General features: G+C 42.1%; 1 protein-coding gene across 1 annotated transcript in view; it reads left to right on the plus strand.

The window, feature by feature from the left end:
- DNAJC3 (DnaJ heat shock protein family (Hsp40) member C3) overlaps positions 1–13,189 on the plus strand; it is a 78,535-nt gene that overhangs the window by 47,368 nt on the left and 17,978 nt on the right. The window contains exons 5-7 of the mRNA XM_073614381.1: positions 3,277–3,429; positions 6,331–6,512; positions 11,067–11,186. Of these exons, the coding sequence (XP_073470482.1) occupies positions 3,277–3,429; positions 6,331–6,512; positions 11,067–11,186 (455 nt within the window). The remainder of the gene's footprint in view (positions 1–3,276; positions 3,430–6,330; positions 6,513–11,066; positions 11,187–13,189) is intronic.

Here is a 13,189-nt window from a genome sequence, read left to right on the forward strand (position 1 = left end):
GCCCCTGCCTAGCACATACAGTATCCTTTTACCCCCCCCCCCCCAAAATCAAAGGGATGCTGGCTCAGTGGCAGCCCGTGCATTAAGGGTGCACGTGCGCCCTCCCTCTAGCCATGCGGCCGGCCCCTTTCAGGATGCCGGGCGCATTAATTCCTATGGTGGTGTGTGTGTGCGTCCTGCTGTCCGCACTCTGGAGAAGAAGCGGGAGGAGAGAACACCACAGCCTGGTAAGTGCCGGACCTCCCGATGGGGGGTGTGCCATCAAAGTGCTGTGAGCTCCGCATGGGGAGGGGGGGTGCTGTCAGTGCAGTGCCGCGAGGCCCTGTCTGCCCCTGCTGAGCTGTATACCCTGATCTGTGAGGCTGACCTGTAGAGGTGCGCATCTTCATTGGTCTCACGATTCGATTATGATTATCTGGTCAACGATTCGTTTCAATTCCACGATGCATCACGATTACCGTCGAACTTCCGCTTGGACCACCTAGGCGGCCCTTCCTCCCTGCAATCTTCTGGGACCTATCACAGGTCCCATAAGATTGCTCGGCCATTCAGGACAGCGTAGTGAGACATGCGCACCCGGCTGTGAAGCTGCAAGCTGTCACAGCCGGGATGGTCACAGTAGTATTGCCAGCGCCCGTGGACAGGCGGGGGGAGAGAAGGGAGGGTTTGGGTGGCCACGTCGCTGGATTGTGGGACAGATGAGTGTCTTTTTATTAAAATTCAGAAGACTTTTTTTTTTTTTTTTTTTTTGTAGCTGCTGAATTTTAAGAAACAAAAAATTTACTGGAAATCCGCTTTGAATTAAAAATAACCTCACACCCTTAACCACTTCACTTCAGCCTCGTAAAATTTGGCTGCTGAATGACCGGGCCATGTTTTGCTATTTTTGTGTTACTTTAACTGACAATTTGCGCGGTCGAGCAACGTTGTACCCAAACAAATTTGACGTCTTTTTTTTTTTTTTTTTTTGGTGGTATATTTGATTGCCTCTGCGGTTTTTTATTTTTTGCGCTATAAACAAAAAAGTGACAATTTAAAATCGGACACTTTTGGGACCATTGGCATTTATACAGCGATCACTGCTATAAAAATGCATTGATTACTGTAAAAATGTCACTGGCAGGGAAGGGGTTAACACTAGGGGGCGGTCAAGGGGTTAACTGTATTCCCTAGTTAGTGTTTCTAACAGTAGGGGGATGGGACTGACCTAGAGGAAATGACAGATCGTGGTTCCTAGCTATTAGGAACACACGATCTGTCACTCCTCCACAGGACAGGGATTCGTGTTCACACACGTTCCTATTCTGCCTCTCATGCCCACGATCGATTGTGGCTGTCGGTCATCGAGACTGTCAGCCACGAGCATTGGCACCTCTGATGTGACTGCCCAGCCCGCCTCTCTGCTCTCACGTCTCGTGTCCCTCTTGACGGTCAGCGGGGAATTCTCAGCCCTGCCCACCTCTCTTCTGATTTGATAGCGAAAGTCAGCGGGCGGGGCTGAGAAATCTCCGCTGACATGAGGAGAGCTAGAAGTGAGAAGAGAGGCGGGCATTGTACACAACAGGGGATATGCTCAGAGCACTGTCCCGGAAGGGGCGGGGCAATGACATCACCGGAAAACTATTTTTACGGTTCGCATGCATCAATGCCGCATCGGGGACACCCGAATCGTGACTTATCGATTAATTTCAGCACCCCTACTGAGCTGTATACCCTGATCTGTGAGGCTGATCTGTATACCCTGATCTCTGAGGCTGAGCTGTATACCCTGATCTCTGAGGCTGAGCTGTATACTTCTGGCACTATGGGTGGAAGCAAGTGCAATACAGGGGACAGAGTGGGTTGATTCTATAAGGGGTGTGGTTTATGAGAATTGGGAGGGGTCAAAACGGAAGGCAGAGTTCTGCCCCCCCATCTTAAAACTTCACCAGCCGCCACTGTGCTGGCTGCTACACAGGGGACAATGATTGCATCGGGGAACTCCCCTAGAGATGCGTCGCAATCACCCCAGGTGCTCATATTTGTATTGAAACATTTGTAAAGGGCAGTAGTTAGCAAGATGACCACGCCCATGTGGGGGCACCAGAAATATTTCTGCACCCAGGCGTCTGTGACCCTAGGATCGGCCCTGGTGACAGATGTACTATGCTTTTCTATTCAGTCAACATGAGGTAGGTATGTTAGTTGCAGGTATGGGAGATGGAGATGTTAAGAAAAGGGAGTCTTGTGGGTGCCTTGGCACGTTTCTTTCTCTACAGTGCTATAAAATATTTACCCCTTTTCCTGTTTTTTTTTTTTTTTTTTTTTTTTTTTTTTAATTTATTTTTTTACGTATTTGTCACAATTAAATTATTCAGATCATCAAACAAATTTTATTACACAAAGATACTCTGAGTAAATACAAAATGCAGTTTTTAAAAGATGATTTCATTAAGGGAAAAAAAGCTGTCCAAACCTGCCTGGCACTATGAAAAAGTAATTGTCCCATAAACCAACCAGCTTGCTATTGGGCACCCGAGACCGAGTTGCAGCTCCCTTTTGTCTATTCAGACACAGCCGCGGCCCAGCCCCACCCTGCCCCCCTTTCTCCCCTCATTGGCTCACTGACGCCAGTGGCATCGAGCTGCTGTCTCAGGCAATGAGGATGGAAGTCCCGGACAGCTAAGTCTTGTCCAACATTACTGCATCGAGATGGGGCTCAGGTAAGTATTAGGTGGGCTGAGCAGGGCTGCTGCACACAGAAGGCTTTTTCTCTTGATGTATTGAATGCATTAAGAAAAAAAAATCTTTTGACTTTACAACCACTTTAAGTGAGGCCTACAGTTCTTTAGATGTTCTGGGTTCTTTTATGACCACCTGGATGAGTCGTCGTCATGCTCTTGGAGTAATTTTGGTAGGTCGGCCACTCCTGGGAAGGTTCACCACTGTTCCGAGTTTTCTCCATTTGTGGATAATGGTGGTTCGCTGGAGCCCCAAAGCTGTAGAAATGGCTTTGTAACCCTTTCCAGACTGCTACATGTTAATTACTTTGTATCTAAGCTGTTCTCTATAGAAAGAGAAACTACTTTTTATGTATTTCCTATGTGTCAGTGGTATCTGCAGGCAGTTCTGTTATACAAGGTATTGCAAGTTATATTGCTTTTTGTTTTTAACTAATTTATAAAATGTTAAAATTGCCATATTGATTTTTTTTATTTATTTTGTTTGGACCTGGGTTTGTTCAACTACTGGGTGATAACTGTTGGTTTTATTTGATATTCTAATTTTTTTTGTTAGCTCAAATCTAATCCAAGCGATCAAGAAGAGAAGGAGGCTACCTCTCAGTTGGCAAAGTCTGATGAAATTCAGCGCATGCGTTCGCAAGGAGAAGCTGCCTATGGACGAGAGGATTACGCCACTGCAGAAAGCATATTTAACATTGTTCTGGAGGTAAGAGAAATATGGGGGGGGGGGGGGGTGTTTAAGGCGTGTTCTTAAAGTACAATCAATTTTTTTGTTTAATGTCTCTAAGTAGGTTTTGAAAACCACAATTTTTATTTAGGATATGATCTATAAAAATTGCCTCCACCTTTTACATCTTAATCTGTATTTTTGTTCCAAAATTGCACAAGATTTTTCACCTTGGACTCTCTCTCTCTCTCTCTCTCTCTCTCTCTCTCTCTCTCTCTCTCTCTCTCTCTCTCTCTCTCTCTCTCTCTCTCTCTCTCTCTCTCTCTCTCTCTCTCTCTCTCTCTCTCTCTCTCTCTCTCTCTCTCTCTCTCTCTCTCTCTCTCTCTCTCTCTCTCTCTCTCTCTCTCTCTCTTCCCCCCCCCCCCTATGATACCCCTAACTAAAATCTAGGGAAAGCAATTGCTTTCAGAAGTCCCCTAATTAGTAAATAGAGTACACCTGTGTGTAATTTCATCTCCGTATAAATACAGCTGTTCTGTGAAGCCCTCGGAGGCTTGTTAGAGATTCTTAGTGAACAAATCATGAAGGCCAAGGAACACACCAGACAGGTCAGGGATAAAGTTGTGGAGCAATAGGATTGGGTTCTAAGAAAATATCCCAAGCTTTGAACATTTCCCGGTGCACTGTTCAATCCATCATCCAAAATGGAAAGAGTTGTTTGCACAACTACAAACCTACCAAGACATGGGCGTCCATCTAAACAGACAGGCTGGGCAAGGAGTTCATTAATCAGAGAAGCAGCCAAGAGGCCCATGGTAACTCTGGATGAGCTGCAGAGATTCACAGTTTGGGTGGGAGAATCTGTCTCTGACTCTTAGTCGTGCACTCCACAAATCTGGCCTTTATGGAAGAGTGGCAAGAAGAAAGCCATAAGAAGTCCCATTTGCAGTTTGCGAGAAGCCATGTGGGGGACACAGCAAACATGTGGAAGAAGGTGCTCTGGTCAGATAAGACTAAAATTGAGCTTTTTCGCCTAAAAGCAAAACACTGTGTGGCAGAAAACTAACACTACACCTAACCCTGAACACACCATCCCCACCATGAAACATGGTGATGGCAGCATGTTGTGGGGATGCTTTTCTTCAGCAGGGACAGGGAAGCTGGTCAGAGTTGATGGGAAGATGAATGGAGCCAAATACAAGGCAGTCTAAAGCCTCAGACACACGATTGAATTTTTGGCAGGGAATTGTGTGATGACAGACTGTTGGCCTAAAATCCGACCGTTAGTACGCTCCATCAGACAATTGTTGTCCAACTTTCCGCCAACAAATGTTGGATGACAGGCTAGCAAATTTTCAGCTGACAACGGTCTGTTGAGATTTTCCTATCGTCTGTACACAAGTCCGTCACACAAAAGTTGAAAGTACAAACACTCATGCTCAGAATCAATGCTCACCAAACACGACATTAGCAGAAAGTGCCCAAAGGGTGGTGCTCAAGAGCTGAAATACCTCATAGTACGTCAGTACGACAATTGCGTACCGTTTTTGTATGCAAGACAAGTTCCTGGCACACTCCCTTCGGACAAGTGTCTGACCCTTGTTGGGCAACAATCTGAGTACGAGGCTTTAGAAGAAAACCTGTTAGTTTGCGAAAGACTTGAGACTGGGGTGGCGGTTCACCTTCGAGCAGGACAATGACCCTAAACATTCAGCCAGAGATACAGTAGAATGGTTTAGATCCAAGCATATTTATGTGTTGGAATGGCCCAGTCAAAGTCCAAACCTAAATCCAGTTGAGAATCTGTGGCAAGATTTGAAAATGCTGTTCAGACGCTCTCCATCTAATCTGACAGAGCTTGAGCTATTTTGCAAAGAATGGGCAAAAATTTCACTCTCTAGATATGAGAAGCTGATAGAAAAAAAGACTTGCAGCTGTAATTGCAGTGAAAGGTGGTTCTACAGTATGTGTGTGTGTGTGTGTGTGTGTGTGTGTGTGTGTGTGTATATATAAATAAGATAATAAGCTCTTTGATCACAGAGGTGATCAAAGAGCTCTATTTGTGGGGTAAAAAAGGACATGCGTTTTATTTTGGGTACAGTGTCGCACGACTGCGCAATTGTCAGTTAAATTAACGCAGTGCCATATCGCAAAAGATGTACTGTTCAAGGGGTTAAATCTTCCGGAGGCCAATTGGTTAAATATGACTGAAGGTCTTGCTGCTTTGCAAATTGAGCTCCAAGTGTAGTATACCTGCTGTCCATGTAAAAGATTGTGTATTTTATGTCTCATTATCTTGTGCATTATAAAAGAAAAAACTCTGGAGGGAATTTATCAAAACTGGAGCAGCCAGAAACTGAAGTAGCTATTCATGGCAACCAGTCCGCTTCTATCTTTTTTATTTTCAAAGCTTACCAGAACATGCTCAAGATAGAATCTGATTGAGTACTATGCACAGCAGCTCCAGTTTTGATAATTTCTCTCGTCTGAATTTGTGTGTGTGTGTGTGCGTGTTTTTCTTTTTTGATGTGGTAGGAAGGACAAAGTACTCTGTGCTCTAATTATTTTAGATATCCAAAGAATTACACGGTAATAAAGGTCTGAAAGTTAAGTTCGAGTCTAGAACATCAGATTGCATGTGTTGCCACAGTAAAGGTAAGGAACATTTGGTTAATAGACAGACATAAGCGTTTTATGAGTTGAAACACAGAAATTCTTTGCAATTGTTGCTTTTTGTTTATGCCTGAATGTTTACTGCAGGTCTTATTCAGATAGTGTTTATTGATTCTCAGAAATTACAATAACTGCTTGCAGGTTAGGAAGGGGCAGTATTTGTTTTCCAATATCACACTGAGCCATCTTGCTGTTCCATGTGAAGGCATTGCAAGTACTTTGTATAAGTGAATAAAGAGAATTTTTTTTGTTTTTGTTTTTCTATAGACGTGTGTGTGGGATGCAGAGATTCGAGAACTGCGGGCTGAGTGCTACATCAATCAGGGGGAGCCTGGAAAAGCCATCAATGACCTGAAAGCTGCCTCTAAACTAAAGAGCGATAACACTGGAGCCTTTTACAAAGTCAGCCTTATATACTATGAGCTGGGGGACCATGAAATGTCACTTAGGTAGGTAGGCTATACAAAGTAAAGCTGGCCATGAACTAGTGCAGTGGTCTCCCAACTGCGGCCCACTGGCCAGATGTATGCCTTTATCTGGCCCTTGAGAATTCCTCCCCCAGATATGAAGCACTATTCCTCCTCCTTTTATATAAACATTGAAACATTATTTCTTTCACTGTCAGTAATGATGAGACACTATTCCTTCCACTGACACCAATAGAGGATTTTTCCTGTCATTAATGCCCAATATGGGGCACAATTCCTCCTCATACTGACCACAGGCATTATGTAATTTTTGTACTCTCACTGGTCACAGTCTGGCCCTCCTAAAGTCTGAAGGACAGTAACTGGCCCTCTGTTTATAAAGCTTGGAAACTCCTGCACTGGTAGACTTTTGTAATTTTTAGAATGTTTGTTCGATTTTCTTGTCATTAGTGGTGTCAAATCGATGTAGGTTCAATCTGCAGTGGTAGATACAGTTTGAAGGAGCGGGATGGAAAATTTTTCTTGAACGAACAAATTTTTTTTACAGTGTATTTTGGTTTTCGCTCAGGAAAGTCTATTCACTCCAAAACTAAATGTTAAAGCAACCATTTTTAAAATAACTTTTGAACAACATTTATCAAGTAATTGATTGTACTGATGAGAATTTTCATACGAACATTCTTTGAAAATTTACTAGTGTTTGCCTGCTTAAGACTTGCAATGCTTTTTCTTTACAGCCATGAAAGTGATGGCATATTTTTCAGTACAATGCAAAACAATACAGTGAACTTAAAGTGGTGGGAGAAAGGGAGGGGTGGAGGTGTTGGTCAGAGCAACAAAAGATTAAATGAGCTTTTTTTTTAACAGGCTTGCAACCTAAAAACCAACTACAGTCAATCTTTCCTTTCTCTGTCTAGAACTATGGTCTTCAAACTGCGGCCTGAGGGCCAGATGTGGCCCTTTGCCTACCTTTTTACCCAGCCCTTGAGGCACTATTCCCGCCATTGACAATAACGATGGAGGACTTTTCTCCCAATACCATCAATGGGGCACTAGTCCTCTCACTAACACCAATGATGGAGCAGTATTTCTCCCCCTAATACCAAAGATGGGGTATTTACTTTGGCCACAGTCCGGCCCCCCTAAAGTCTGAAGGACAGTAAACTGGCCCTTTGTTTAGAAAGACTGGAGACCCCAGTTCTAGAACAATGAAAGAGCTTATGCCTGCAGATTTGTTTTAAAAATACATCAAGTTGGTTTGTAAGTGTAGCAGTTGCATTTTATCAAGCTTTAAACTTATGAACGTTACCAAGAGTGTGTTTTCATTCTAAGGTGACCATTCATAAGAAGAATAGGCCACTTGGCTACTATAGCCCAATCTACAAAAAACAAATTTTGCAACAGATTCTGTACACAATTCTTGAATAACTACATCTAATGTGGCCCTTGTTCAGCCATATCTTTCACCCTGGCAATTTAAATATCTAAATGGGTATTTCTAGGTCTAGAATGCCATGGCAAACTACACTTGGACTAAGAAAACCTTTTGCGACTAATAATCACACCATGTATGGGCACATAAATATAGAGTAGTATTGAAGAGATTAAATGCTTAAGTAGGATCATGCTGTCAGCTTAAAAAAAAAAAAAAAAGTTTACATCCCCAATTCCAAAAAAGTTGGCAGGCTATGTAAAATCTACATAAAACAGAATACAATGATTAGCAAATCTCACAAACCTATATTTTATTTACAACAGAAAAAAAAGAAAAAAAAAAAACAGATCAAATGTTTAAACTGAGAAAATGTATCATTTTAGGAAAAAATAAGGTGATGCTGAAATTGATGGTTGCAACTCAAAAAGTTGACAGGGCCATGTTTACCACGGTGTAGCATCCACTCTTTTTAACAACGCTCCCAAACGTCTGGGAACTGAGGAGACCAGATGCTGGAGTTTTGGGAGAGAAATGTCCCATTCTTGCCTAATGTTGGATTTTAACTGCTCAACAGTTCTGGGTCGTCTTTTGTATTCTTTATTTCAAGTTGCACCAAATATTTGCAATTGGTGGAAATGGTAGGCAGACCAGTTAAGCACCCGGAGTCTTTTACTACGCTAATGCACCCCCATACCATCAGAGATGCAGGATTTTGAACTGAGCACTTATTACAAGCTAGAAGTTCCCACCCCTCTTTAGCTTGCAGGACATGGCGACCATGGTTGCCAAAACGAGTGTACACAAGTATCGCTGCACAATGTATCCAACTCCAGTGTAAAATAAGTGAAAGACAGGCTTCAGCTCAAATCACCCCCCATTGGTCGCGGGTCTCTGACATGTTTCACCCACATTTGGGTTTTAGTGAAGAGGTGCTCTATGTTTAAACCCAGAGTGGGTGAAACATGCCTGAGGGGCGAGGATAATTAGTAGAGGTCGACCGATATGGGTTTTTCTCTGGCCGATGCCGATATTTAGAAATCGTGGTGGCCGATGGCCGATATAAGATACCGATTTTTTTTTTTTTTTTTTTTTTTTTTTTTTTTTTTTTTTTGGGCCGATATATTAGGCCGATTTTTTTTTTTTTCTTTTTTTTTTTTTTTTTTTCCCTTCATCTCATAAAATCTAACAGTTAGACCCCTTTCACACTGGGGCATTTTTCAGGCGCTTTTGGGCTAAAAATAGCGCCTGTAAAGTGCCTGCAAAACGGCTCCCCTGCAGTCTGTGTGAACGCTCGAGTGCTTTCACACTGAGGCGATGCGCTGGCAGGATGTTTAAAAAAAGTCCTGCAAGCGGCATCTTTGGAGCGGTGTATACCGCTCCTCCACCACTCCTGCCCATTGAAATGAATGCGCACCGCTGCCGAAGGGCCTGCAATGCGTTTCGGCAACAGTGCTTCAGGGGCGCATTTAACCCCTTCCTCAGCCGCTAGCTGGGTTATAAGCGCCCCGCTAGCAGCCGAATAGCGCCGCTAAAATGACGGTAAAGCGCCGCTAAAACTAACAACGTTTTACCGTCAATGCATGCCCGCTCCAGTGTGAAAGCAGTCTTAAGTAATACAGAACATTTTTTACATTTAAACATTTATTAAACAAAACAAACCTCCAATCAGTTCACTTGTATGTAGAATTTAGATTTAAAAAAAATACACAAAAACAGGTAATCAAAACTTTTGGACGAAAAAAAATGGGCTAGCTTTACTGCTTTTTAATTTCATTAGTGTATTTTTTAAAAAAAAAAAATTGCGTTTGAAAGACCGCTGCGCAAATACCGTGTGACATAAAATATTGCAACAACCATTTTATTCCCTAGGGTCTCTGCTAAAAAATATATATATATATATATATATATATATATAATGTTTGGGGGTTCTAAGTGATTTTCTAGCAGAAAATACAGGATTTTTACTTGTAAGCAACAAGTGTCAGAAAAGATTTAGTCTTTAAATGGTTAAACAGAGAACTTCTACATAAGCTCATTGATAAAACAACCTGAAAAGATACAATGTATCTTCTTATCAGACTTGGCAGGCTGCCCAGGGAGGAGAGAATCCTCTCCACAGATAACTACAGGAAACTTGCATTGACTTCTATTACAGAAGTCATTTGCAAGTCCCGCTGAAGTTATCGGCTTTTTTTATCAGCACAATCGGCCGATGCCGATTAAAGCGGGGTTCCACCCAAATTTTGAACAATATCTGTATGTATTCTCTTCCTTGCCTAGATGCTGACATGCCGTTTAAAAAAATTTTTAAATCACCGTAATTACCTTTTTATTTTTCTATTCTTCTTTGCACTTCCTGGTTCTCCTCCCGTGGGAGTAGGCGTGTTTCCAGCCTCTCCCAGACTCCTGGGAGCTAGTCTCAGGCTTCCCAGGATGCCACTGAGCATGTGCGGGAATGAGCGGTGAATGCTGGGAGCACAGCATTCACCACATCCAGGAAATAAATGCTTGTGGGCTTCAAATGCCCACAATGAAGATGGAAACCGCCTGCAGTGAATAATATAAGTTATTCTTTCCGACGAAATCTGACACAGGCAGACATATTACACACAATATGTGAGTATGTAATGCTGAGAAGAAAAGTTTGTGAATGAACTAAAAAAGAAAAAAACGATAGGTGGACCCCCGCTTTAAGTAAAAAAAAGCCAAATATCGGCCGATATATCGGCCGGCCGATATGTCGGTCGACCTCTAATAATTAGCTGGGATTTGAATCAAAGCCTGTCTTTCAATTACTTCACAACGGTGTTTAATACAGTGTTCGGCAATACTTGTATGCTATATTGTATCTTAGATCGAGATGTGCTCTGTCTGCCAGCACCAGAATAGAGTGTAAACGTAGGAGAATGATACTGCAGGCTTGGAACAGCACAAATCTACTATGGTATTCTTGACCTTGTTGTGTTGCTAGTGCAGTGGAGTTTAACGTTCTGGTTGTGCTCTCTGGCAGAAATATTGATAACCTATGGCATGTGAAATGGTTAATTTACATGGATTTCAAGTGTATGTTTAGCTAGTTTCTTTTAAGTTTAGCATATTCCATTTGATAAATACTAACTTCCTAAATGTACATTAAATAGTGAAATTCGGGAGTGTTTGAAACTTGATCCAGATCACAAAAATTGCTTTGCACACTACAAGCAAGTCAAGAAGCTAAATAAACAGATACAGGCAGCTGAAGAACTCATAAAAGAAGGAAGGTAAGACCTGTTGACATCACTGATAATGAGGACTACATCTATGTAATGGTGTCTTTATCTTCTCTTAACTGCTTCACGGCCAGCCTATAGACAAATGACGGCCGGGTGGTGGCTTTGTTACCGCCGCGGGCCCTTTACTAGCCATGTTTATGGGACACAGCTCGCTGCCAGTTCCATGTTGCTGCCGTGACGAATCACAGCAGGTCACTTGACAGTTTAACACAATGGATGGCTTCCTTTCATGCCATCCATTGTGTGCAATTGTGTTGCTAGCTGTGATTGGTCAATTTGGTCACATGGTACAGACAGAGCCAATCACAGTGCATCTGTACCATTTGATTAGCTTTCACTAGTCCACAGTTAATCACAATAAAACACACTGAATATGTTTTCATTCAGTAAAATGCTTGCTTGTAGCAACGTAATGCACTGCTATAAGCAAACCTGAAAAAAAAAAAAAAAACCCTGATCACTTCCCCATACCAGAACAAGGTTGCTATGGTAACATTTATATTGCTCTGGTCATAGTGTGTTAAAAAAAATTGTAAATGGTGTGTATTTTTTATTATCTCTTAATTTTCCAAAAAATTATGGCAAAAAATTACAACTTCAAAAAACCCACCATGCCTTTTACTAATTACCTTGGACTGTCAACGTTGCAAAAAAGGGGTCATTTGGGGGGTATTTCTACTGTCCTGGCATTTTCAGGCTTCAGGAAATGAGGTGGGCCGTTGGTACATCAGGAATGATCAATTTCCAGATATATACCATAGTTTTGTGGACTCTATATTTCACATAGACTAAATAATATACACCGATTTGGGTTATTTTGACCAAAGCAATGTAGCAGAATACGTTTTGGGCTAAATTTTATGAAACGTTTATTTGAAAAATGTTACTAAGAACTTGTGTTTGTGGTTTTTTTTGTTTTTTTTTTTTTTCTCAATTTTAATTTATTTTTTAGTTTATTTGGCAAAACATTAAAAAACCCAGTGGTGATTAAATACCACCAAAAGAAAGCTCTATTTTTGTAAACAAAATGATTAAAATTTAGTTTGGGTACAGTGTTGCATGACCACGCAATTGTCATTCAAAGTGCAACAATGCTAAAAGCTGACAATTAGCCTGGGCAGGAAGGGAATAAAAGTGCCCGTTATTGAAGTGGTTAAATAGATTATTATTCTGGCCAATTAAATGAATTGACACCCAAGCACTTGACATGCCTAAATGTGTTACATGCTTTTTCAAGCGTCAAGCATTTTTTCTGCCTAAACCCTGCTGCCAGGTGGAAAGGAGTCTAGGTGAGTTGGAAAAAGTCCAGTGTGCATGAGTCCCTAATGACCTGCAGCTGTTCTTTACAGAGCCTGTCTCTCCCCCTGTGGGGGTTAACCAGGAGTGCTATAATCTGTGACACAGGTGTTACAGTCGCTTCTTCTTGATGGTTGCAACACTTTATTATGTCATGCACTCATTGGCTTGTGCATGTACTTTGGTTCTTTGTAAGGCTCTGGCCTCCTTGCTGCTGCCTACTGTACAGCCATATAACCCCACCTACTCCACCAGCTATTCTGTGAGTACCCCTATGAGATTTTTCTCATATTGATAGTATGGTGGATCATAACTTCAAGGGAAGTGGTCCTGTCTTTCCAGCTCATGATCCACTAAAAGCTGTTGTGGGGCCTGTAAGGGTTCATTCTAGAGCCCCTGACGCCGATATCCTGGATCACTGTGCCGTTCTTGGATCCACATTCTATTTGGAATCTCCCTTAGTTCCCTCGGGAGTGGCTGCCTCATCTGTGTTATTCAGACAGGTATTTTCCCCAGATGTCAGAATTTTTAAGCAAAGATTCTTCTATGATAGCTGACTTTGAACACTGGGAATGCAAGGGTACTTCTACCCCATCTACTTCAGAATCTGTCTCTAATTGCTGTAGCTACTTCTGCACCCTTAGCTAAAAAGGAGGAGGTGTCTTATTTTTGGATGAGTTTGTGCCTGAGGAAGT

Source organism: Aquarana catesbeiana, linkage group LG02 (assembly GCF_042186555.1).
Source record: "Aquarana catesbeiana isolate 2022-GZ linkage group LG02, ASM4218655v1, whole genome shotgun sequence".
NCBI classification, from domain to species: domain Eukaryota; kingdom Metazoa; phylum Chordata; class Amphibia; order Anura; family Ranidae; genus Aquarana; species Aquarana catesbeiana.